The 27,302-nt window shown below is 41.3% G+C and overlaps 2 protein-coding genes across 2 annotated transcripts in view; both read right to left on the bottom strand.

The window, feature by feature from the left end:
• The window catches only part of LOC311422170 (C-signal-like), a 147,614-nt gene extending 121,542 nt beyond the window's left edge, over positions 1 to 26,072 (bottom strand). The window contains exon 1 of the mRNA XM_084494944.1: positions 26,069 to 26,072. The gene's annotated coding sequence lies outside the window, so the exon portion shown is untranslated. The remainder of the gene's footprint in view (positions 1 to 26,068) is intronic.
• SSU72 (SSU72 homolog, RNA polymerase II CTD phosphatase) lies at positions 377 to 26,675 on the bottom strand. The gene is made up of 5 exons (XM_084494945.1): positions 26,498 to 26,675; positions 19,837 to 19,980; positions 4,347 to 4,486; positions 2,537 to 2,655; positions 377 to 1,492 (listed from the first exon to the last, which is right to left on the bottom strand). Exons 1-5 carry the CDS (start codon positions 26,575 to 26,577, stop codon positions 1,391 to 1,393), a joined length of 585 nt encoding a protein of 194 aa, XP_084351071.1. The 5' UTR covers positions 26,578 to 26,675; the 3' UTR covers positions 377 to 1,390.
• Between the last annotated feature and the right edge of the window lie 627 nt (positions 26,676 to 27,302).

The raw sequence follows: 27,302 nt of genomic DNA, 5'->3' as shown, positions 1-27,302 counted from the left end.
CATTACCTTTGGGCATAGGGAAATCAGCACGTTTAAGAAAAATTCTTCTGAGATGCCAGAGGTCAGCGAGAGAATGACAGAGAAGCCGGTTCAAACCCCATTTCGTACCACTTCTAGCACATTTAAAAAGTTGTCTGCAGTTATCAAAGTACTAAAGAACACACAGCCCTCATTCGCTGCAACGCCTTCACCAGCTCCTTTAACAGGTTTTAAGATCTACTCCTGCCTTTAAACGGCAGCACATTACCATTCACCTTTAGAATGTCTAATAATTCACTTTGTTTTCACTTTTAACTCGATGCTCTTAATTTCTATCACTCTGAACAAAGAAGGCTGAGCTTGCACTCCGTTTGTATATACATACTCATTTTCTGGATTGTGAGCTGTGACAAACACGTTTATTATTGCTGTATGTGCAGAGAATATTTCCATTCAAAAGATATTTCAGTTAACAGAAAGCTTGCAACCATTTCTATTAACTTTGCCATTTCTCCCCCTCTTCCTTAGAGAAGACATACACACAATTGGGCCCTGACTGCTATAGTTACAGCCTCACAGTCTTATTTCAATCTCACGTATGATAATTCCAAAGCAATTGAGATGCGAGAAGATTTACTGGCATTGCCCTAATTCATGTAGAGAAAGCAGTTCACTTTGGTTCAACACAGGCTCAAAAATCACTATGAGTTGCCCACAGACGCAGCCTCTCTGAACAAGGGACAGAGTCCAAGTCTTCGATTCCCACCGGCATCTTCCTGCTGTCAACACCCTCTCCAAGACAAGTTGGATGAATGAGCATTCCTGTGCTACTTCAGATACTTTGCGTCTTACCTCACCAGAGCAGTCACAATTAGCTTCTATTTTGAAAACAGACAAACTTGCAGGGTTTTATTTTTATTGGATGCTTCCAATTTTATATCTAATAATATACAGATAGTCATTTTTCATTGTTCCATTCATATCTTCACATAGTTCAGCCATTCTGTCACATTAAAATAAAAAAAAAAGCACAACTGAAATAAAATAAATTTGTAAGCTGGAAAAATACATTATAAACTTATATTCAAGAAACATTCTCTTTATAATTAAAAACCCACTTCTAACAATTTAAGTAGGATTTAAAGAAAATCTTGATTTGCATTTTTAAATAGGTGGCCTTTGTGTATACTTTTAATCATTTCATATGTACAATTCAACCAGTATCTCTGCCTACCTGTGACAGAATACCTGAAATGAAACAAACAAAACAAAAAGAAAAAAATTGAAAAGGAGTCTTTAACAAAAAAGAAAAAAAAAAATCAATATTCTTTTTCCAGGAAAATACAGTATAATCAGAACTTTAAACACATGCTTCTCTCATTTGTATTAAGGCCTAAGAGACAGATGTGCTTTAATAAAAGCAGACAGTATGAAGAAAAGTCCTTCCACTTTTCTCTTCGAATTCCTGTAACAGCTCATCTATTTCATTTTCCATGTCTTCTGTGTGCTGTATCTAAAAGAGAAAAAAACACTAAGTAACTGGACTCCAAGGATACGATGCAGTTTAGAGAACAGTAACGATTCAGTGTTTTTGGCTTACTGTGAAGCCTAAATCAGCAGGCTGTACCAAGCCGTGCAGCACTGGGTGTTTTATTGAGATTCCCAGCATTCCCAAACGTTCATATATTCTGCATCGTGTTCATCTGCACATCCTTCCTTCTCCAACCCACTGAACTGGCACTGAACTAGTACTTTGTTGAGTAGGCAACATCCATCCTCACTAGATAACAAATGGAAGCTTTAGAATAGCTGCAAGCACACTGAACAGATGGCTATAATTCAAGTCCCTTGAACCCTCTTTGGATTTTTGGATCTGGAAAGGATGCAAGTATTCGGGACCAGAATAGATCGCACAGTCTGGAGTAAAATAAAAGTCTGTTGCCACACTGGAATAGGTGAGCTAATCAGCTTGCACGTTGGGAAAGGACACAGAGCCTTTCTGTTCTCTTGACGGTTATGTCAACTGTTTTAAGCTCAGCTTATTTCAGCATTATTTCAAGGGTTAGGGCCAAGAACATTGAAGGTGGAAGACAGAAGGCACCAGATTTTTTTCCACATCATACACACAACAGGGTGGTACTATGAAATACACCTACACAGGATGCTTCTCAAGTATACCGTGATTCAGAATGCAACTCTGATGTTGAAATCCCACATATTACAACTGCCTTTGAAAGAGACGTTTGTGCTATAAACAAATATTTTGAGGATGGGCTCAACAAGTGTAATGCTTACGTGAAGTGCTTTGTGATGCTGCTTTTCATGGCAGCTAACAACTCATTAGTTTTGGACACACACAGTCTACTTTGGAGATCATGAACTCCATTCCAGTTTCACAACAGCTCCAGAAACAACCAGGAGAATTTGGAAACTTAATTCTGTTGAGATGGGTTTTACCTGAAACAATTTCTGCAATATGCAGCGCCTTTTAGGAGTGCTAAACAACCCCCAGGCCCCCTGCAGTCAGCTGGGTCCCAAATGAGCCCTCTCTACTTACACACTGGCAGAGCTCACAGATAAGGAAAGCACCCAGGGTTGCCTCCTCATGGTTATCCTGAATGTCCACATTGATCACATGTACTGGCTGACACGTCTCCTGCTCTCTGGAATTTAAATCTAGTTGGAAACAAAACACACAACAGCAAAATTTTGGGTGGAATGATATCAGGTTTTACACAGTATTCCTCAGAAAACTGTTTATTATTTTCTGTATTCACAGAACCACTGAATAGTATAGTCCCTCTTTTCAGAAGGGGAAGGTGGATTTGGGAAACAAAATAATTCAATTTTGTGGAAGGGCTGTGATGGTTTATTAGCCTTGGTCAAGAACAGTTACTGCTCACCTTCGGCTGGCAGTCTTTAAAACCCAAGATTTTCAAAAGTCGAGAATGATTTTAGGCTTCCTCACCTGGAAGGTTTTAATTGCCTGTTTTTTAGAAAGCACTGTGCATCAAAACATTGAAAATTACACTGCAAGGTGAACTCCTCGAAGTTAAGCACTGCCAGTTATTTTAGAAAATTCTAGCTTTAACTTGCTGCATTTATGGGTGGAAAAGGAAAAAATAAAGCATCCTTTTCCTATTAATACACACATGTATTATTGTTATGCCTCTCTAACAAAACCTTCCTATCACGCTCACTTTTTTAAGCTACGAGTTGCTCTTTATTAATTCTGCTCTGCAAGTTTAGCTTGGCAAAGCCTGCTGAAGACTCCAATTTAAAGTTTCACCTTTCTAACCAAGAGCCATTTGGTAGCACTCGAGCTTTCTTTAATGCTTCTTGTAATTGCCCAATTATCATAACATGAGGGAGGCACAAGCAGAAAGCTAGCAAGTGGCTGCCCTTCGCCTCATATCCTTGCAACTCAGAACACTCATAAAACAGGGTGAAGGTTGTTTTCCATGGGAAACACACTGAACTGACTGAGGAACCATCCGTTCAACTTGCAGGGCAGCCACTCTCAAAACTTACTGATACGTTTCAAACACTTCAGTTAGACATTCAGAGCCCTTAATTGCTCCTTAATTGCTCAGCTTGCAGAAGCTCAAATGTTTGTGCGTGTGACGTGACCACTGAGAACTGAAAAAGTAAGCAATGGCCTTTTACATTATGTATATAATGCTGTTTGCTGGTCTCTGAATGTAAAGGAAACACCCCAAATCTCACATAAGCCTGCATCCAGCATTTCCAGCAGCAGGGTGCCAGCCCAAGAACTGAAACCCCATGACTCTGTGAGCTCCCATCAGCTTGCCAGGCGTTATTTGTGACCATGCAGAACAGCCAATGCACAACAGGAGATTCTGGCGTATCTCACTGACTCATTTAAGGGCCAAGCTGTAGCACGTTAGCAGAGAGCTAATCATGTTCAAGAATAGCTTCTCCGGCTTCATAGGAAGTATTTATTATGGGCAAACTGCTTGGTAGGGCACAGGAAGTATTCCTCAGAGAAGGGAAGCTGCACAGAGAAGACAGCTTAGGCTGGATCTCCATCAGCCCATAGTGGTAAAAAAAAAATAATAATAATAAAAAAAAGCAAACATGTACTTGAGTTTCTCCAAATGCTTGTTATAGCAATTTCAAATTGCTATACCTACACATCCTGCGTAGCTGCCAGAGCTAGCATCTTTGAGAAATATGTACTCAGCTGGCACTCCTCTGCTACATACAGCCCATGTCAATGCACTGGGAGCTCCTCTCCCTGTTGGTGCTCCAGCAACAGCAGCCAGAGCTGTTGCCAGATCTGTGAAGGTCTTTAGGGATGGGTGTGTGGGGTAGAGAACTCAAATTTATCAGCTCAAGGTCCTTACCTTCTACTACTTGATCATAGACTCTTTCTTCACACGTTAGAATCAAATCAAAAACGTCTTTGCAGTTCTGGAATCTCTCTGGTCGTGGCTTGATTCTCTTATTTCTGTCCAACATATGTAAAATCCCATTCTGTGTGTATCTGAAGTTGCTTGAGTTAAGTATCTTTAAGAAAAGTCACGTTTCCGAGCAAATCACCAACACAAGTTAAACTATTACCGTATCTTTAAAAGCTGTTTGCAAATACAAAGATCAATGACCACTGAGCAGATTCCCGTTTGACCCCAAGAAGGACAATTTAGGCAATCACTGGCTTTCAAACATCTCACTGTCATTAATCCAATGGTAGAGAAAGCTTTAAAAGGCCCTCATTAGGTCTGGGTTCCTCCGAAGGACAACTTCCCTTGGGTAACTGCTTTTCTATCCATAATGCTTAAAGCACACAGACGTCCTGTTTGCTAAGTGTCCTGCATCCACCTGAGTCCCTACCCTCTGTCCTGGAAGTTAGACGGGGCTCCTGGTGCCTGGAAGCTGCAACCTGACCTCAGGTTTATACAACTGAGCATCCAAAGGAAATTAAATAAACCAGTGGGGCACCATCCCTTCAGAATATCCCCAGCCAGAAACAGGAGTGAAGAAAACCACTGACGTTACTGCTGCCAGCACTTCAGTCACCGAGTGAAACAGATCCGTTATGCTGCTTGGTAGCTCAATTTACGCCGGTACAGTAGCTTAGAGACCCAAATTTACAGCCCACATCCCCCTTTCAGACAGGATTCACTAATCCCCTGCCCACACTAACCCTGTCCTCTCAGCTGTCTGAGATCCACGGTTTCATCAGGAGCACGCTCGCATACATCTGCTCGGTTCATTAATAGCAAACTCCTCCTGAAGACAGTTTTATGGGCAGATTAGGAATACCGGGGAAGGTTTGAATTAAAAGAGCATGGAAATTGATGCATCTCTTCCTTGCTTTGAAGCAACGGCTATTTTTAGCCATCTGAGTACATGTTTTTAAATTAAAATAGCAGTAAGGGTAACAGTCTATAATTTCTTGAGATAACAGAAGGATTCTGAGCAGAAAAAAAAAATAAAAATCCATCATTAATAGTATGTAAGGTACCATCTTGGCTTATTTCCATTTTGAAAAGGTCACACACTTGGCAGGTTGTCTTCATTCTTTTCACAGTACAGTCCTGATCTCGTAACAAGAGGCTGGCAATGTTCTGTCTACCTTTTTCCAGTTGCCCCCAGTATCCCAGTTGCCCCCAGTATCCCCAGTTCTCTTGCTCAGGTCTATGCCCGCTCATCTATGTGCTCCAAGGTGTTCTTGAAGAGCGTTCAAGCCAACAGCCTCCAGAACTTTTAACTCTAAGTTTTTAAGCTATATTAAAATCTAAATTCTTTCTACCCAAGTAAGAGACCTTATATGGGAAAAATATTCAGTTCTCATGTAGCTGCAGCATCCCACTAGCTGCTCGACTGCAGAAAATTTCCATTTTGAATTACAAATTGAATGATACTTCATCACAAATATATATATAAGCAACACTATCAGTCAGTCAACTGACTTGTACTGTGTCTTTTTTTCAGGGCTCTCCCAAATCTTTTACCATCCTTCCTTCCCAAAAGACTTCTCCCCGTGTAACTAAAGAACTGAGCTTTATAGCCCAAAGCTATCTGAAGCAGCTCGTGTACACCAGAGCCCACATCTTCAGAGCATCCCTGTAAAATCTCCTTGGGTCTGTCATGCTTGGAGAAAATCCGCTATGCCAGACCTCTGGTGATGTGCAAAGCATGAAAACGAGTGTAACAGCCATTTTCAGAACCCTTGTAAACATCTCGCTGCACTGCTCGGTTTGGAGTTTGACAGCGAGCCCCTTCTGGGCTCTCTCATCTCCATTTCCACATCATGCGGTTGGAGGAAAAATTCACAACACCCTACACACTTCTCCTGGTTCTTTTTTTTTTTTTTTTCCCTCCATTTCTAGGAGGAACGTTGCTGGCATCTGTCCCCTAGCCTTCCTGAGCATGGAGACAGAATTGCGCATATTCCAAAAACCCACACAGTCAAGCTTTCTGCTTCACACAAGCTTTCCGCTGCCAACTTACAGCTACATCTTTTCGAGGGTCTATGTGCCTATAAAAGGAGACTGAAATAAATGGTTAAGATTCAGGCTGCTTTCATACTTGGTTGTATAAAATCTCTTTTTCACCCGGATAAAGCCAGCGTGCCATCCTGTCAGCAAGCTGCCCCGAGCTGCAGGACTGTTTTCAATGCAGAATCTTAGCCCAGATTTGTTCTCATTATGAGCTCAGGTGAACTCAAGAGATATTACAGCTTATTAAAGGTCTCTACTGCCAGATGTTCAACCGCTCAAGTCAGACTTCGATCTCATTCCAGCAGATTTCAATCCCATGCTTCCTATTCTCTGCACCTCTGCTGTCCCTTCTCAGCAGTCCCTTCTTCAGAAAACTCTCCTGGCTTTCAGTGCTGTTGCCTGGCCACAGCAACCTTACCCCTACCGTGCTCAGAAAGTTAAGACAACTATATATATATATATATACACACTATATATATATATATAGTTAAGACATTTAGGTAACTAAGGGGTCATCACCTACTGCAAACCATCAGCAAATATCACATTTTTGCAATGAGTCTAATTGAGACACTAACTTTATTGGAACAACTATGCTAACGGATCCACAAAGTAATGAAATTTGTATGTGACAAATCACTCCTAGAAAACTAGAAAAATTTGATATAAAGATGTTGCAACGCAGATCGCATTTTGCCATGCGGAGCATTGCTGCTCACTCTTGCAGATGGCTAGACCCCACTACCTCTATGGTGTTCCCTCCATTTCCTTTAGGATATCCCATAATAATGTATTGATGAGTATATATACAAAACATATAAACGTGTTTAGAACAATTCCCTAAATCTTTCACAGTTCCTGCCACCCAAAATTAAAATCCCCCTGTCACGGACAGCAGAAGTGCCTCCTCCCACCCTCCTGGGTAGGTCTCTGCCCATCCTTTCCCACCCAGTTCATCAGTCAGCTGCTCACTCAGGACCCAAACTGTACTTCTAGCTGTGGAATACTACCATATATATTAATATAGAAAAGAAACTAGGTATTTTCCTTAATTACTAGTAATATTCAAAAGAACATCTCCACCAAGTAGACTTTTAGTTCTGTATTTGCAGGGGGGGGTTGAAACTAGATGATCCGTGAGGTCCCTTCCAACCCAGGCCATTCTGTATGATTCTATTTTCCCACCTTCCACTGTCGCACTGTCCTTCCCAAATAATTCCTCGATAGGTCCACTTGGCAAGTCTGAGTAAGTCTTGCTAAAAGCTGTGAATAGGAGCTTTCGTTAAGTCAAAGTGGGGTACGGAAGAACATCCACAGAATAAAGCAGATAATCCTGGAGAGCAGAAGTGTTTTTTTGTTTAATAGTCTCACAATTATCTTCACACTTCATGATTAGTTCAGTTCCTAGTTCTCACCCTCCCAAACTACAATTTTTCCACTATGTGATAAAACCTATACTGAGGTTAAAATTAAGAGAAGATTCCCCTGTGACAATATTATATTCCACTGTTACATACACCACTCCCACACTAAGATACCCACTGCCTTCACACATGCCCAGCTTCCAGTTTTACTGATGGGGTTTCTTGTGCAATTGAATAGTTTGGCAATGTTTTTGATGGTTACCTGACTGCAAGATTCAATATAACGTAGACTGATGGTTTATGTTAGGAAATTGGATCTTTACAAGCCTGAAAGGTATTTTTCTCTGTAATTTCAGAAGTACTATTGTTAGAAATCCATTTTAAAAAATAGGGGAAAAATACACACATGTAGTTTCAAGATCTTCTCCTTAAAATTGTACAATGACTGCCTATGCTGGAGGTCAGCAGGGCAAAACATCTTAAAGTTGAACAACAGTGGCAAAAAAAATCTCCCATGGATGCTAGATGTTATTGCATTCAGGTACAATGAAGCTTAAGAGAAAAGTGAGGGGGAAAGAAAGCTTTAGGCTCTTGCATAACTGCACTCTCCCCTAAGTAGGCTTCCCAGGGTTGGTCTGTGTGTTTGTTAAGTGTTAAAGCTGCACTGAATATGCTCACGAAGTCCTAGAAGTATCACTTGGGGTGTAGTTAAGTGATTCAGATGTTAGTGCTATCTCACCAGATCTATGTATGTGAATAATGTAGTTATTCCTCTGCACAGGCATCTTTGAGAAATGCAGTTATTCCAAGATCTATTTAGGAAGCTAACTTGATAGGAAACTCAAGATGGTCTTTAGAAAATCTTGTATGTCTGTCCGTGAAGAATTAAAGGGAGTCTAGGCATTCTCTTCTTTACAATGAAACGTCATGGACCTTCTCTGCAGGGTAGACAGGACAGTATTTTCTTTAAATTAGTTCCTGAATAAAATATGGCATATTCCCTGAAGAACTAGATATTGGGATTAATTCCCCTGATACGTCAATGTTTAAAGGGACTGCCAGCACCTGAAAGAGTAATGAATCATCTGCATTGAAATAACATAATGCATCAGATTTGACTTTTCGTTAACAATAATTTTCTCCCCCCATTAAATATGAAGAGCCATCCACACATCACACCTAACCCAGCTTGGACCTGCTATCGCTTCCAGACAGCAATTTTTTATGGTGACTAAATACACTTCCCAGGTAGAACCACAAGAGGACAGCAAGAGGAAAGAAACCTCAGAAATAAGATTATTATAAAGTACTGGCTACAGCTTCAACTTTTTTAAAACCACCAAACAAGCTTATAGAAAATAATGTAAAAAAGTTTTATTTGCATTAAATAAAAACAGATACTCTTGTTAGAGCACAAAGCAAGATACAGGGTACAGAAAGCAACTAGACTGCACGGAAATTACTGTGGACTATGTTTAGAGAGCCTGCACTTGAGGCTGACAAAAAAAAAAAAAAAAGCAACAGATTAGCAAAGGAAAAACAGGAATTTTTGATAAATCCAAAGATCAGACAGTTAAAGGTTGAAAAAGGGACACTGCACAACAGTGGACACATTCAGTGTCTGCCAGAGCACAAGATTGATGCTTCTTTTCTCAGAGCATTAAGAATCAAGAACAGCTATCAGCTTCAATGGGAATAAATCCAATTATTGGCAAATTGGTTTTTTTTGCTTCCCCTCCCTTCCCAGTACCAATGATGACGGGGCCTCCACTTAACATCTCCGTTTTGAGGTAAAACAAGACTGCAATATTCTGAATGAGAAATTCAGGAGAACAGAATGGGCTGAATCAGAGACGGACACAGCCAGATGAGTTCTGTCTTCCATTAAACTGTTTTGCAGAGCTCAGTGTCCAGCTGGAGTCAGAAGGACCTATTAATTCAGTGGGAAAACTTCAGCAGCAGTTCAGCCTCAGAGCTTGCTATTCAGACAAGGACAGACAGGAATGATCATCTCAGGCCACCTAAGTTGCATGTTTATAAGGAATGTGCATTTCAGAACTGTGAATTATCACCTGGGTACCAAGCACCTTTTAAGAAGCACGAACAACAAAATTAAATGTCATGCCTAGGTCTTCACACTGAGATGTTTCAGCACATTATGGGGTGTTTTAAGACAAAGGCTCGTTTCACTTCTTACCGTTGCTGAAGAGGGCTGAGTTCTTGTGGTGGCAATCACTGCAAGCGGACAACTGACTTTCAAGAAATATTTCTCATACCGTTAAGAGGAAGCTTGGATGAATTTAACCATGCAGGTCTAGAAGGTTGTAAGTAAACATCTAAATCTCAGGTCATCAAGGCAAAAAGTCTTCCCTAATAATCAATGAAAAGGAATCCACTGCGTCTGCTGCCCGGTTGTTCTGTTTTAATTCTTCCAACCTCATGAAAAAAAAATCCTTTGGAATATCCCTATCTGCCCTATAAGGGCAACCAACCAGGTTGCATCAAGACACCTTGTCTGCAGATGACTATTTGAGATGAGATGCTCAATACATGGACTTAAATTAAAACCTTGTATGGATGAAAAGAACCCTGATCTCTTACTGACTGAAGTATTCAGGAAGTTTCATCTTAACTTCTACATGAAACTGAAAACGAAGCTGAAAACTTTGGAGTATATAAATCAATTAGATAGTCATCTAAAATAGAGACCAATCTATTAAACATAATTAGGTAAATTCAATTTGCTAAAATGCATACACGCTCTTCAGGAAAAAATCATCTTTAAAGTAATGGCTGACGCCCAAAGCTTCTACATCTTCAACAAATCTGACATGCCAATTATTCATTTTCATGCAGCTGTCACCATCCTCAAACACTGCAATTCTTCTTTGTGAAAAATAGCAGTGGAGCAGAGTAAGTCTCAAACGCTAGCTCGAATGAAATTTGCAAGTCTCTTTTTCTATATAATCTTAATTTAATTACCAGTAACTGGATTGTAAACAGAACATACCTTGTGCTTCATCCCGCTGGGAGAAGTGCTGATGGGGAACAACTGCCCACCCTTCTTCCACCTGCAGTATCACTTCCTTTTGCAGGGAATACAACACTAAAAAGGGCACCAGCGCTATGATTTCTGCTTTCCAGGCAGCTGTGGTTATCGCTGCAAGAACCGTCTATGTTCTGTATCTGGAGCATGATTTGCCTTTCATTTGGAATGAAAACTGTGCGTTTTTAGTACAAATTGGAGATTGTTCACAAGTCCTTTGTGGTACTGTGCAACTTACAGTCCTAACGCTGAAAATATGACATCCTAAAATATCACAAAACTACCAAGTTGGGTCAAGTAACATTTCTGGTGATGTTTGTGCCTGCGTTAATGACTTGCAAAGGACCGAATATGAAATGTCACTTGCTTTTTACTGCTAAAGCCAACAACATAGCATTTCTAAGCTGTAAGCTACAAATAAAATCCAGCTGAGCAAGCTCACAGCGGTTGGTCCGTAACCAACAGGCTCGGCATGCTCATTCCCTAAGTCTGGTCGAGCCCCAAAGCTGAGGGCTGCATGCCCACACTTCTCTGAGAGAAGCCAAGATCTTTAGTTTAGCCTACAGCTCAAGTGCCAGACAGTGACTTGTCAGTGCTGAAAAGCTGAAACTTCATTTGAGGATGAAACTGGACAGAAATAAGCTGTCGAAAGGGAAAAGGAAGGAAGCAAAGGTAAAGTCCAAAGAGCTGGAGGAGGGATATGATAGACATACTGGGGGGACTATCAGAAAGACAAGAATATCTAAGACAGAACACAAGATGACTTCAAAGATGTGGCATTTCTGACCATGCCAAACACTTGGCTATGTCCTGCATTCCATGAGTATTCCACGCGGAGGTTAATTTCAATTGCAAGAATCTAAAAGAGTGTCTGTCACCTCAGCAAGATACCTCAAACTGCTAGGTCCACCAGGTGGCAGGGACAGGTAACAAAGGATTACAGAAATCAACAGCAGGACCAGCAGGCAAGCTAAAGAAAAATCACAGAGGGTACTTAAGTATTGCACGATCCTTTGGATGCTCCTCTCAGGCTTAGAAACAAGTGCCAGATTTCAAAAGATGAACATCAGGAGACGTGGCGAAGCAGGAAGTATACTGAAGTAGCTGTGCAGGCAAAAAGATTTGTGAGAAAAATATCAGTTATTCCAGTGCATGTCTCAGAGAAAGAGGGTCTGCAACAACTGTCCTCAAATTAGTTTCCATTGTTATACTACTCCGCACTGTAGAATTCAAAGTTAATTTTCAACTAGAGTTATAGTTGGAACTCAGATAAAGCAAAACAAATATTGAAAATCTTATGTAAATTAAACTATTGTGCTTCACTTATTTGGGAAAGCTGAGAATGTATTCATAAAGACAGCAGGGCCGCTTTTAAACAGCAGCACGCAGAACATGGAACATGCCGGATGAGATCCACAGTGGGGGTTCCCTGGCACAACACTGAAGTACAGACACTGTCAAGAGGACACTGAAGTACAGGGGAACGTGGCTGATCCACAGGCTGCTTAACAACTGGTTTTGCAAAGCTCACACACACACAGCTTGTGTTCCTTGGAGAAACACTTCTTGCAGTAAGTCCTCAAGTCTGTTCTCACTCCAGATTCCCAAGGGATTCACACTGCCAATTCTGTCACCGGGCAGCAACAACGCTAGGACTGAGCTCTTCTTCCCCCCTCTTCTGTAACTTCAGCTGTTGGGTTGGCTCCAAGTTTCTCGGTGGTTCAGCAAAGGTAAAAGCTGTGATTCAACTAGACAGAGCTGCTAAACTTGGGGCTAGAGTAATAACCCATGCTGGAAAGAGAATGCTAACTTGGCCTAAATGGAAATAGATGTGAGGTACACTTAGAGGCTCTGAAGAGGTGGCAGACACTAAGATTAAGCAGAAAACCCTGCAAGATAAAATGCTCTGGCAAAGACGTCCACACCTTTAGTTACACAAGGTAAGAGTAAAGAGCAAGAACGGGGATTAACTTGTTTGCAAATTTTGTTCTGCACTGAAGACAGAGCAATGGAAATATGCCTTCAGTTCTTCTGTTGAATATTTTAACTATCTGTCCGCATATCCAAGAAAAATGTCATGAACATCCCAGAAGTCAGGCACAGGAATTTTACTGTCTTGCAACTACTACCACTGGTTGAATTAGTTACAGACACTCCCCTGAAGATGGAGAATGTTCTGGAAGCAATATGAAGAACAAAGACTGTATAAGCATTCCTTACATCGACAGTAAGCGTTGCATTCATCTGAAATAACTTCTTCTAGTCAGGAAACAGCAGCCTGCCATCACTTCTGTCCTGGATGAAACAGCCGAGTTAGGACCAAGCAAAGCTATGCTGGTTTTTCTGGGCAGGCAGCTGGTAAGGTTCATCAACTACACAGAGCAAAAGGACTGAGTGGGATTTAAGTCAGTGCCCAAGAGCAGAAGCAGCAACTTTTTATACGTGGTTAAGTTTAAATAACAGCAAGACTACCATCTTCGTAGGGAGTTAAGAACAGAGAAAGCCTGTGCTAAGACACTGGCTATAGGAAGAGCAAACAATACGAATGCCTTGCTGCATTCCTGTGTGATATGAGAAGTAGCAGGGCCAGCACACTGGGAGAAAAATTCCATCTGCTTATGGGGCAAATCATATCTAAGTGATGCCAGTCATGCACGGTGCGCTCAGGAGGCCAGCAAGTAGCCCTGGTTTTCATGTCCATCCAAAGATGTGGTATCTCAGATTCAAATCTCACCTTTACTTCCAAGAACGCTCAACAGACTTAAAATGCTTACATTCATTAGCAGAGCTCATACGTTATGACTGAAACACAGTCAAAGGAAAATGACTCCAATGCTATATGGATTTTGAAACACTCGTCAGCCTCAGCCAGGATGCTCTGGATGATCTGTTCAGAACTAACACTGGATAAGGAAATAAACCTGAAGATTCTAGCTAGAAGACAGGCAGAGGAAGTTTTATGTGCTGAGAAACGTTTCCTATTAGACTGGTATCCATCGTTTCTCCTATGTCCTAGAACTTCAAACACAGAGGGAAGTATATCTAAACAAGTATTTAGATTGTTTGCATGTATAATAGTTTCAAATAATATTTCCTTTTTGATGTGGATGAAACCAAAATTAACAGCAGTTTCTTCAGAAGCCAAACTAAGCAATACTGAAAACTGCTGCCCTTCAAAGGTTTGTGATTTTGTGTTTTTGTCTTAAGATCCTTCGTGGAGAACATGGGATTGGAGCTCAGCTTGTGGTCAAAAGGGTACAGAGTTGCAGAAACGCCTCTTAGATTCTTCAAATCCAGCTTAAGCACTGCTTCCCATCCTCATCCTTTCCATTTCACTAAGTATTTTGTACTTGAAGTACTTTGAAGGATGTTAAGAAAGAAAATGAGACTTACGCTCGTTGAGGAGAAGCTTGCCATGCAACAGGCCATGATTTCAGCCATACAGCAACTAGCCCACTGACCACAGGAATCCAGTTCAGAACGGCAGCTGACAGCTGTTTATCAGCTCCAAATCCAGGAAGAAAACCAAATGAAAACAGAAAAGAAATATAGGGGTGAAGAGCTTACCTGAAATGGAATTTAAGTTACTCTTGAAAAAAGGAATCGGCACAGGTGAGCTCTGTGTGGCCTCAACAAGCATGATGCAGAGGTCAGGAGTCCTCCTGCGTGCCCATGGTAACTTCCCCTGTTAAGCAACTCAAGGTTGCTTTGTACAGCCTCCAAAAAGCCTCCATTATAAATTCTCCATAAATTAGGACAGTTCATTGATCCAGAAATATCAGGAATTATTGCTCAGTTATTATGGATTCCAGAGCTTTGCTCTAAGTGGCAGAAGTCTCTGCAACAAACAAACAATATTCAAGAGAGAATGGACAAGTTTTGGAGCAAGCTATTCCTGTCACCATCAGCTTTTCTTCCAGCAACTTTTCTCCACTTCTTCAGGCCATGAATGCTCTGGACATCAGAATCACAGCTCTTCACCACACAACACCAGAGCATTAACAGCAAGGCTGGAAAATACAGCTTGGCTATAAACCAGAAATCAGGAGGAACAGAATTTACGAAGTCCCAAATCTTTTCAGCAAATGACAACCCAAGCAGCCAGACCTGAAACTGATTTTGATGACATACTGGAAAAGGAAAATTACTGGCTCCTTTGCCATTCTGTGCTGCACCTTTCATTTTCATTGCAAATTTCTTATGGCAGCTATAATCTGCTTCTACTTGCTTTGTTAATGAGAAAACCAACAGGCAAAGTGCTATGACCTCATTTCATACAAAAAGGATCTTACTCCTGGTACCGCTGCACTACAATCATCTATTCCCAGCTTATGCTTCTTTCCCTGAAAAAGCAGACATTAATTCGAGCTCTAAAAATGAAAGAAATTAAAGATAAGAATAAATTCAGAACTTCATGGGATATCAACTATTTGATGGCCATGTACCATTTAAATTGCAAGATTATTTCCATGTTGAAAAACAAGAACTAGTTTTGCTTTTCAGGGTGCAAGAAGGAAATCAAGCTATCTTAGATAAGGAAGAGCAGCAACTTTTAAGTGCATCAGCCATCCATCACCGTCCAAGAACATGCAGCTAGTGTTTTGCAAGAGCACCCAAACTCTTAAACTTACCCCTCAAATCCATGATAATTTGCTCTTTGCTTCTACAGGTTTGTTTTAGTGCTATTCCACCTTTACAACTCAGCAATATATTCCTGTTGTACAAAAATCAGTTTGCTTTGAATTTAAGTAGCTGCTTCCACGCAGCAAGTGCCCAAGATGTTTAAGCTTTACAATGCCAAACCTCTGCACTGGCTCTCTTGCAGCATAGTTACAGCTGATGCCTTTAATTCCTTTAGGCAGCTTCTACATTTTGCTGATTGCTGCTGTTCTCCTTAAGGCACGTACATCTGAAGGTGTAAACTGTGCATCCCAACTAACGTAAAATTAATGCACAAAGAGCATTTAAAAAAAACTTTACAGACTACTGAAAGCTAAGGGGCTTTTTATGATTTGCTCTGAAGCTCCTGCTACAACTCACAGGAAGGATCCCCAGTGTTTCCAACAAGCCCCTTGTCAAGTACACTGGAGGCAGCTGAAGACCAACTCCAATCCCAGATTAAACCCTCCCTGAGCTCTACCTTCCCACATAGAGCTTGCTAACCCTGCCAATGCTGACGCACAGGTCCTCCAGATATTTTTCAAGCTACAAACTTCCCATTTGTGAGTGGCTGAAGTGAATACCCTAGTAATAACATACGTACAGCATGCAGCCATTGAATAACTAAAAACCAGACTATTACCGGACAAAATAAGACTTTTCCAAGTATTTAAAAAAAAATAAAAAAAATCTCAAGAACAAGAATTCTCCAGAACCTGACTAGGCAAATGCAGAAAGTCTAAAGAGCTACTAAGTTCAAGGCTGTAACGAATGGACTCTGTTATCTTCCTGAGCACGATATGCCACACCTAACTGTGAAAAGGCAGCCTGGACTGGCTGCATACTTAGAGAACTGCTTCCCTTCTTTCAGTACTGGCATTAAGGGAGAGAAGAAACCTCCCAGACAAGATGACTTTCAGTACTACAACACTGTCCTGTGAAGCTGTATTTCACTTCAAGAGAGAAGATCTAGTTCTTCCTTCAGGAAAAGCCTGGTAATGTCTGACTAAGACTTTAGTCAGGATCTTATTTCATTGCCACACCCCAGAGAAAAAAATATTGCTCAGTATATCCTCACCGCTCCCGGATGCCCCTCTTGTCAGCTAATCACGGTCCTCTTTCTTTGTTTATTCCTCTTCGAAGGCACAGGAGATAGCATCTCAAGTGGGACTGAAACATTTTGGGCAAGGCACAGAACCCTGCTCCTGTACAGTCCTACAGAGACACCGATTGAGTTCGGTAATACCCTTCTGTTGGTCTTCCTCCTCTTCTGTCAGGAAATCAGTATTTCAGCTTTGTCCATCTGAACCTTGTGAAGATCTCATGCGTGCTAGAATCTGCTTCAGATTTTTTCTGATTTTTCCCCCATTCAGGACTGCCCATGCTTACTCCAAAGCCTCCACATTTTCCTCTACTGACATTCTAGCACAACGCATCTTACCCATTAAGACAGCAGAGAGCAAGACAGATGAAGAACTGTGGAATAAACCAGGGATAAGGGTCAGTCACAGGGAGACCACAATGCCATAAATATTTGCTGGCAGAGTGGTTTGTATGACAATACAAATTATTTCCACTTGTTCTGAATGGGATGGGTACTATAAACGGAACAAAAAACACATCAGCAATAGCACACAAAAAAGCATGGCTATCCAGCCTATAGAGTTAAAAAAAGAAAAATTTTATCTCAGTCAATCACAATATCACTATTATTTTTCTCAGAAGAGAATGCTTGTACCTTTAACTAAGATGCACCAACCCAGCTTTTGTTCATTTCTGAAGCATCTTCCTTTCTGCCTGAAGCAAACCTTTAGTACTGTCTTGATCCTATTTTTTTCTCCTAATTTGATATCACATAACTAAGGAGCTAAAACTGGAATCCTATCTACATATTTAGCAAGCAGGTTAAATTAAAAGACAAGAAGAAAAAAAGTAGGAAACCGAGTAGCAGGCCACAGTTGTGAAGCAGAGGTGTACTGCCCAGAAATCCTAATTAAAAATAAATATATATCTTCGGAAATAACTAGGTTTCTTCCATTTAAGGGTCACAGATAAGTCAGTGTTGAGAAAAGGAAAGAAACAGTCAATCACGGAGTTAGTTAATATTGATAAAGAATTTGGGAGTGGCTGCTGTCAAATTTTGGTCAAGTTTCTATTTGATCAGTTCCTATCCCTGGGCAAACATGCAACAGCAATTGCTTTTGTAATATGGCTTTTTGAAAAATTTCATCTTACTGATTTCACTTGATTGCAAACTCACCAATTTTCCTTTTTTTTTTTTTTTTTTTGGTCTCTCAAGTCACAATTATATAATTAGAGCCAAGTCCTTAAATCCCTTCACACGACTGTCCGTGGCAAGTAATTATACTGGCCTATTTTTGAGATGTCCATTTGCACATGCAAATTCAAGGTACTGTAACAATACTACCCACACATAATCCTACAGGGCTACCCCAGACACTGGCCCTGTCTCACATTAGTAGCAGAACCCTCTACTGTTCTCCTAGGAAGAAAAGTAGTATTTTTAAGAAGCACCCAAAACCTACACTCAGAACAGCTTTAAGTAGTTTTGTTGCAGCCCTCTATTAAGGCTCAGGGAATTTAAATGCAATGTTCTAAAAATGCAAGGGTGGAAGGGGATACTTGTTTTAACTACTAAACTTAAACTGCTCTGGACTTTCATTTTGTACGTACTGTGACCACCACTGTGGGTACTCAACTGAGCATGGATGTCTACCTGGCTCCATCAGTCCCTTATCCCTGTGCTTCTGAAATCCACCATACGCCTTCAAGGTATGTGAGCCTGTGCTCTGTATTTCTCTAATTAACAGCAATGAAGGTGCTTTTAGGTTCTGCGGAGTGTTTTTGATAGTTCTGCTCTCCCTCCTTTTTTAAGTGACTACTTTTCACTCTCATTTTTTACCTTGCTCTCATTGACGTCCATCACTGCAGAAGCTTGTTTCTGGTTGAGACTAAAGCCTTCTGAAACAAGAGGTCATTTCCTTGGCTGGTCAACAGAAAATGTGCCAAGTCACTTGCAGCCACAACTTCACTGAGTATCTGGTTTCCAAAATGCATTGGATCCCTGCTGGCCTACAGAACTGGAGGAAGGAAATCTCTCCCAGCTGAGGCCGCACTGGATGTGTCCCATCACTGGAATATGGGAACAAGCTGACAGTTCTCACCAAGATACTTTCCAATCATGTGGAACAGCTCTAGGTGACAGTCATCTCCACTGAGCTGATGAATGCACGGCTAGGAAACGGGACAAGCTAAATCATATGAACAACACATTGCCTTGTTTCCCCCATCAATTACACCCAAAGCCCTTCAGAAGAGCAGGTCCCCACCCCCTAGAGCAGGCGATGTTTGCATGCCCATCACCTCTGTTATGAAAAATCTGCCACTAAAGAGTGCAAAAACTGCTCTGTTACAAATTATGACTTATTTCTGGGATACTTCATTTTAAAGGGTTCTCTATTTTTAAGAAGAAATTCTTACTGAATTATATACTGAGTATCTTTTTTAGGGTAAATTCTCTCTTTCGCATTTAACATTTAAAAAGAAAAAAAAAAAAATCAGATCCCTTCCTGAGAAAGAAGTATCTAGAACGAGTCCCCTCATTTTTCAAAAAAAAGTGGGTTTTCTTAAAGAATGAAAAATCAACCTTAAATACAGATGTTCTAAAATCATGCAGAATCATGAATGATGTCGAGCTAAGTAGTGTGCATAACTGTGATCACCTCTGCTCTCCAGGATTAATTCTGTTATTGTGCTTTCCTATGTCCTTCCTTTAAAATATACTATGCGCATTTTTTTGGTGCACTGCTCAAATCAGGTATCAAGAAGCTCTCAGTGAGAAGAGTGAGTTCTTTAATGAAAGGTATCCTCTCTCCCAGAGAAAGTATACTGTAAACCTTACCTGTCAGTTTGTCTGAGCTAAATACAATTTTAATCTTGAGGTGGCAGCTGTTGTCATATCCGTTATCAGGAACAGTCTTTGCACTGGGAAAGTACGACCCACAGTGCAGTGGAGGTTAACGGACAATCTGTGATAGGATTAATGTGCTTTCAATCAAGAGGTAAATGTGTTAACAGACTTCAAAAGAGCATTCTGAATGCGTGCATTGTAACTCAATAGCAATTTACAAGGGAGCATTAGAGGCCCTTTGTAAATAAAAAACCTGCTGTGAACTTAAAACGTTTTAAGTTTGCCAGTCAAGCAACTATGTGTTCCTAATGCATAATGCCAAATAATGAATTACACCTTTCAAGGAGAACCACATTGGATTTTTTTAAAAAGGCCATGCCACAGGGATACAGTTCTTTGTCTTTCCTAAGCAGATCATTGTACATCTGATCATATGTTGTTTTGAAATCATAAACATTTGGCTTGTCCGGTGCTGGTCCTGGCAGTTTCACGTGAGTCCCTGTTCCAAAGGATCGGACACTGAATCCTCGTTTGCTGAAAGACAGTGGGGAAGGGGAGAGAAGAGGCAATTAGACTGGATGGATTTTAAACAACAAAATGCAATCAGACAAATCACAACTGAACAGTCCACATAAATCTTTCAATTAACAGTTAAACTAAGGTTACAATGTTCTTAGATTTACAGTGCAGAAGAGTCGCAGACAGAAATTTGTAGAGCAGCAGCACACAGCTTTTAACCCACGTAACTTTCACACACACAAAACAAACCCTCCCTCTGACACCAGGTAACTAGTATCACACACTGTTTTCTGGTACCTGGCATTGCCAGAAAAGCTAACAGGAATGATGCAATGATTTTCAAGCTTTTTCTCCTTTCCTCCTCCCCAGATGCACATTAAAACAGAGAGGCAAAGCCACTGGGCCTCAGACCATCACAAAAAAGAAATACTCCGATGAAATTATAGCCAAAAGGAATAGAGCCCTCACATATCTTGAAGGTTTTTAACAAAGTCAAATAAATATAGCTAAAACTTCGCTCTGAGAGGGTCACCAAACACGCTTTGAAAGACCTGTGATTTACCTAATACCGAGAGAAAAGACGTCCCAGGCATATTCTATACTGACAACCATCCCTTTTCTTTTTCAGAACTTGATCATCTGAACATGGAGAAAGGCGACTGGCATGGACTTGAGGGGTACTGCTTTAGTGCATGACAAAGCAGACTCCAACTCACTGCCAACTCCTCTATAACCTGCTAGTTGTTTCATAGCACAGGAAAGAAAAGGGACCTAAGAGTGTTCCACTAGCATAGCACAGAATCAGTGCAAAGCACAAGGAGAAATAAATAACCAATGAAAGAAAAAAAAAAAAAAAAAAAAAAAGGTCAGATTGGATTTCCAAAACAACTTATTTTCAGTTCTGTCTCATATGAAGGAAAATTTTCTTCCAAAAGTGTTTTTCTCCTAGAGGAAATGTGATGCAGACAACGATGTTATCTGTGTCATGAGATTCACCAGGCAAGTCTTGCTTGAGAAAATCCTCACTTGTTAGTGGAAAACCTTGGGGCAGAAACCCAGAGCACACATTTCCTTGCGGTTACAATTAAGACTCGTGAACAGTTTCTGAAAGGCTGCCTACATTTTTTTTTTTTTTTTTTTGAATTATTGTATGCAGTGCTTCAGACATTGGGTTTCTGTTGTGCTTTCAGATATTTGGATCTGTAACGTGTTGTGTTCACTCTTGGGCAATACAATACACGCAGAGACATTTTTGTCTTGTTATAAGGAAGTAACAATACCAACTGGTCATCACTTGTTCTGCTCAAGTTGCTGGGTTAACTATTTGATTCCCCGCATTACGTTGCCAAACCTCTGCTGTGATTTAACTAGCACAGTACAAGTATTTGGGTGCTCGGCGTTTCCCTCAAGCGGGCTGAAAAAATCTTGCTGTGCAATTACTTTTACAGAAGCGGAACACACACTCTGCTAGCTTGCATCTAAAACTTTTGGTTAAGCCCAGAATAGCTTCATTCCATTCTTAGGAAGAACTACTTGTTTAATTATTAAAATTTTAAAAAAGGAGGCAAAAACCTGTCTGTCTTCACGGGCAACACCTTTGTTTTTTTCTAGTTAACCTAAATACACTGGATTAAATTTCAGTAAATCCTTAATAATAAGAATTGCAATACATTTTGTCAGCTAACCCAGAGTAGATTGCTTTCTGGTGGTCTAATGGTCAAAGCTACAAATGGTAGAACAGTCACTATTAGCCAGAAGGCTGAAATATTTGACTTAAGAATTATAGTACAGCTCCTGAAACATGTCATGATCGTGGATTATGGTTTTTTGTTGTTTTAATAAAGTGCCCACACCTGCATCTTCAATGATTTATCTGAGTCTGAATTAAAGAAAACCAAGACATCTGCAGCCTTGGGAGAAGAGCGACCAGAAGGCTGCGAGCCACTGTAAGGGTCCCAGGTACCCATTTTGAGCAAATGCCAACTCACACCTTAACTCCTTGGTCTTCGCACACAAAACAGCAGGAGAATCCAGTAGGAGACACCCATTCAAATTGCTTGTTTGTCTTAAAGTACAATTCCTTCCACAAAAGTGACTCATAACTGCACTCGTGTTTATTTTCCCTGCCATCCTTCCAGCCCTGTGTTTTTACTCTACTGCCTCTGCTGGGCACAAAGAATCATAACACTTACAGACAAAACTGCAGTGCCTAAATTGTTCATTTTTTCAATTTGATCTTCCAGATATCTCATCCTTCCTCTTCCCTGCCTAATGTCTACCACTTGAAGCTATGTTGGCAAAGTAGTTTGGGAACACCTAAGGAAGAATAGCGAACTTCAGCACCTCGCACTTCCCATCTTCTTTCTTCCTCTCCCACAAAGCAGTAATGCTACAACGGAAAAAGTATTTTCTTCTATGCTTTCCTCCTAAATTTTTATTTTTACTTTAGTTTTATTCTCTGAAATAGGTCTGGTTAGGTCACGCACATTAGAAAGCCCACCTCCAGCTGTGAGAAACATCCTCAAAGTTTGTGTAATTTCACATAGATCAACACAGAAGTGTTTGCTGCAGTTTCACACACCAAAAATTTGTGGTTTGACACCCATGACCCACTGAAAGGAACTTCCTTGAGCAGCTGGCACGCACGCCTCACCTGGGGCAATTTCATGCTTTGACATCAGCAGCTGCCAAGGCAGTTTTTTACGTGAGTTATGCATCAGGTGTACTGTGAGGAAATACTTGGAAGATGTTTCACCAGACTCCTTGCAGCAGTGGGGGATGGGACTGCTCAACAGAGCCTGCTTTTGTTAAGGAGCTGGGCAGATCCAGTTTAGTGAGTCAAATATCTGCTCTTCTGTGGCACAGCCTTTTCACAAGGAGTATTTTCTATGAGACAATGTATATCTAAGAGCCTTAGCCTAGAAAAACTACCCAGAAAATGGAAAAAGTGACTTCATCATTACCATAAGGAGTAAAGGGTAAGAAAATTATACTAACTTGGTGATCTTGAATACTAAATACTGAAAGTGATTGCAAAAAACTGCAGCACCACTGCAGGCAGTAGCAGTAAAGTTTCTCAGGGGACAAATTAGTTTTAATACAAACTAGCTTTAATACAAACCTTCCACAACATGTAGCAAGAGAATAATTAGCAGTGCCCTCCTCCTACATCACTTCAAAAATATCTTATGCCATTCTACCGATTAAAAAAAAAAAATCACACACTTAAACAGCGGGAATGAAAGCATTGTTAACTGATTTTGATTACAAAAATCTTCAAAATATTAACTTATTGCACTGCAACGTGTAATTTAGTTATCAGTGGTAAGCTGTCAGATGAAAGTGCTATGTTAAAAACACTTCTTCCTTTCTTAAGGATTTAATAAGACAATTCCAGATTTCTTAAATTAAGCAGCGCAGGTTTCAATACCCCTTTGGCAGCAGTTAGCTGCTGACAGATGTCAGCAGAGAAGTTACGACTGAGCTACTTAAGTAAACTGCAAGGGTGTAACTTAAGTTCTTTTACTTCGTCAGTGTTGAAATACAAATCATAACCTTCACGTGAAGCTTCAGCTTTGGCTACTGGGGTTTCAATTTTTAAGCTTTAATTGTCACCAAGATATCTCATGTTCACATCCCCAAGTTCTTAGCACACTCAGTTTCCTAAAACAAAGGGGAACACAAATACCCAACAAGTCTACATTACCAGAACAGGACCAGAGAAGGAACTGAGGAGGCTGAGATAGGATGTCTGTACCATAAAAGCCTGAAAATACAAAGTTGCTAGAGAACCTGCTAAACACTGGAAGAATTTGAAAGGATAATTTCCTCTTAAAGGCCAAATAAACCTACAGGAATGGGTATGTTGAAGTGGCTGTGTAGCAGGGCTTGTCAGCAAGTGTAACCCTTCCACCTCCCCCTTCAGTGTTTCAAGGGGAGACGGGGCCTAAATCTATGTATCCTAAAAAAGGACCTAAGTGCAAGTCCTGTTTGTAAAAGCAAGAAGGGTAGGATGGGTAAGATCTGACCTAGAGAAACCCAGTTTGATAGCTTTTAAGGAAGGATTGCATCTCTCTGCATAGTCCTCTGCCTTGCCTCTTTTCCCTTTGCTTTAATGCCTCACTGGTGATGGTAACTATATTCTACCAACAAGCTTCAAGGACTTCTGTTGAGAGATTAGAACAGTAACAAAAATATTTAGAAACTGGTCATTTTTAAAAAAAAAAAAAAAGAAAAACAATATAAAGCAAATAAACTAGTGCTGAAGCAAGATAATGCTGGTTAGATGTCATTGTATCTTTGTTGTATTGTGAACAATCAAACATTGGCCTTCCAGAGGCACAAGTGGCAGCACGGAGATACCAGGCACAGGAAGGATGAGTAAGAAATTTAGGTTGCCAAGTCAAAGTGGTGCAAGCCCTTTGGAATGAGCCACTGCAATTTAAAAGGAAAAAAAAAATAATTCTTATTATCTGGTTAAGTCAAAAAGAATGCTGAAGTATACAAAATACGTACTGAATTTTTTTCCTCACGTTCAAGAATAGAACAGCAGGATAATGTAAAATGAAAGTATATTAAAATATGAGACTCTGTTTAAACCACTTCATAATTTCATGCGTTAGACAGGATAAACAACTGAAAGGGAACATAAAAGCAAGAAGTGATAGACTGCGATTGTGTCCGAGAGCCTACCATGTTAATCATCATTTCATCTAGATGTGCTATATAGACAGCTAAATATATATGTAAATACACAAATGCATCAGGAGTTTAAATTCAGGTATTTCTGTAAGAATCTTTTTGTTGTAGAAGGAAGTAGAATTAGTTAAGTTCAAGTTTTAGTAGGCATTCAGTAGGCCTAACATTTGGGAAGTGAAATAAGCTTGCCTTACAGGTATTTTTGTCTATACATTGAAGGCTGAAATAAGCACAATTACTGAGGATATTTAACAAGAAAGACTTGACTTAAACGAAACCTGTAGTTCATGAGAACAGCAAGTGGACTAGAGAAGTTAATTCTGACACCTGACCTACAACATTATAAACACTAAAAAAAAATCTGTGATATCAAAAATATTTTTATTTCGATACGTTTCCTAGCATAAATATTTTCAAGAAAAAAAGCCTACCACTATCTAGAGGCACACATTGCAAAACTTTGTTTATGGATGCTGACGTAGATGTTCCAACACCGATGGCTGGACTCCAGACTTTTGTTTTCAAACAGTCACCTGTGGCTCCGTAGCATTTGTGCCCTTTCGAGTTTCATAATCCTTTTAAAAAAATACTTTGAAGTTATAATGCCTCACTTTCTACGCTTTAAACATTTCTTCCGGACTGTTTTTCCTCTTTTGGTCACGTGTTGTTTTTTTCCAAAGCACAGTGCAACATACAGCAGGACAGCCTGGCAAAATGGACCAGCTCTGATCCAACGCAAACTGTTTTCTGAAGTTTACAGGCAAGCAATCTTTCTCCTTGCAGGGACTAGTTATATCTTTCGAACAGCATCAGCAGTTCAGCTCTATTTTGCCAGTTACGCTATAGTTGTTGTTCCTAATGACACAGGATGCTGCCGCTTACAAGCCTTTACAAAATAACTATTTTTTTTTCCTAAATAAAATCATAAAGGGAGAAGAGACTTTCAAAAAGAACATCAGCCACAACGGAAGTGATTTATTTCTTCTGCAAAAACAGAGGGGAAGAAAAAAAAAAGCTGGATATTAGAAGTAAATTTAATCCCCACCCCCCAAGCGCTCCGGTTTTGGCTAACGCTCAGCTCCAGCGTTATTACCAGCAGAAAACCCGCAGAAAAGCAGCAGCCCTTCCCCACCCCAGCTCAAAACACGTCCTGGTCCCATGGTTTTTGGGGGAACATCTCAGGTTTGGGCTGACGCCAAGTTGAGGCGTTCTCTGCACCAGACGCTTCCAGTAAGATGGCTGCCAGACCAGATGTTGCTATTATTTAGCCCTTTTACGTCTTTTCCTCTGTTTTAATTAAAACGTAAAGCACCATTTTCACTTGGTTGTTTGACTCGCTGGGCTAGTGACGTGCCTCACCTCACGTGGATGCTGACTTTGCCTGATTTTAACCGAAAAACAAGACTTTAGCACGGTGCCCAGGGAGGCTTCAGGCCCACGGCTCCCGGCAGATCAGGTCCCTGCCGTGTCACCGCCTCCCTCCCTCGTCTTCCCTCAGCCTCCAGCCAAGCTGGAACCACTTGCAGGGCTGCATAAAGGCTCCCTCACAGCCTCAGCACCCCTTCACGCCCCGAACCCAACACCATTTAACCCAATACTTCCCCCGGTGCTCCCGCAAAGGGGAAAGCGCTCCCTGTCAGTGCTCGTTATTTAAAAAAAATAATAAAACAACGTTAAAAAGAGGCAGTCGGGCGTTAAAACACCGAGCCCCGGGGGGCTGCCGGCCGCGTTTCGCAGCGCTGGGACGCGGAGCTCCGCTGTGGCGCCGACCGGTGCGGGCCCCACACGGCCTCAGGCCCGCAGAGAAGGAGACGGGCGGGCTGGCCCCGGTTACCTGAGGATGTTGTGCGCCTCCATGCTGCGGTTCTGGTTGCTGGAGCACACGACGGCCACACGGAGCGGCGAGGACGGCATGGTGGTGAGAACGGCTCGGCCCGGCCCGGCCCCGGCCCCGTCGCTGGCTCCTCGCACAAAATGGCGGCCGCAGCGCGGCGGGGGGCGGGGCCCGAGCGTGTCACCGGGTGGGGCCGGCGGCTGCCACAGGGAGGAGGGCATGGCGGAGTGTTGGGGGGGGGCCTGTGCGGTTTATAGGACCTGGAGTTGTGTTTAACACGCACAGTTTCCACTCAAACCCTTCAAACACCGGAGACTGGGGTTAAGGAGCCGCGGGGAGGGATCCCTCAGCGCTCCGTGTGGGTTAGCGGCGTGATTCCCGGCGTTGTTCCACACGCAGCGCTTCGGTTGCTGCCCCTCCTGTTTTCTTCTCTTTAATTCCAGTTCTGTGTGGTACACAAATCTGTGCTTCCTGCAGGTAGCTCGCATCAGGAGCCTTGCTTTCCAATAAATTCTGAGTCTGAGCCTTTTACTTCCTTATAAACGGACTCCAAGATAAAGGCTCTCAAGAACTCTTCAGATAAAGGCAGGGAATAAGGTTATGATAAGGCTGTAGCCCTGTAACATCAACTGACCTCGTTTATAATTCATCAGGTGTCTCATCTTTGCTTCCCGCTCCTCCAGCTCTCCATACAAAAGTGAAATTCCACATGTGAAATGTCTGGACCCTACTCAAGAGGCCCAGAAAGCTCCACAGTTGATCCACTGACTAGATTGTGTTTGGAAGGTCTTGATCCAAGCTTTAG

This window comes from Aythya ferina (genome assembly GCF_964211825.1).
Source record: "Aythya ferina genome assembly, chromosome: 21".
Lineage (NCBI taxonomy): Eukaryota > Metazoa > Chordata > Aves > Anseriformes > Anatidae > Aythya > Aythya ferina.
This window is presented reverse-complemented; position numbering and strand designations above follow the sequence as displayed.

Bases quoted from the DNA above. Each gene is read 5' to 3' on its own strand.
- SSU72 (XM_084494945.1), bottom strand. From the start codon at position 26,577: ATGCCGTCCTCGCCGCTCCGTGTGGCCGTCGTGTGCTCCAGCAACCAG. The intron at 4,487-19,836 runs GTATCCCTGTGG...AAGCAACTTCAG, and splicing joins CTTAGGAAAGACAAAGAACT to ATACACACAGAATGGGATTT. The intron at 1,493-2,536 runs GTAAGTAGAGAG...TTTCTCTTTTAG, and splicing joins TCTGTGAGCTCTGCCAGTGT to ATACAGCACACAGAAGACAT.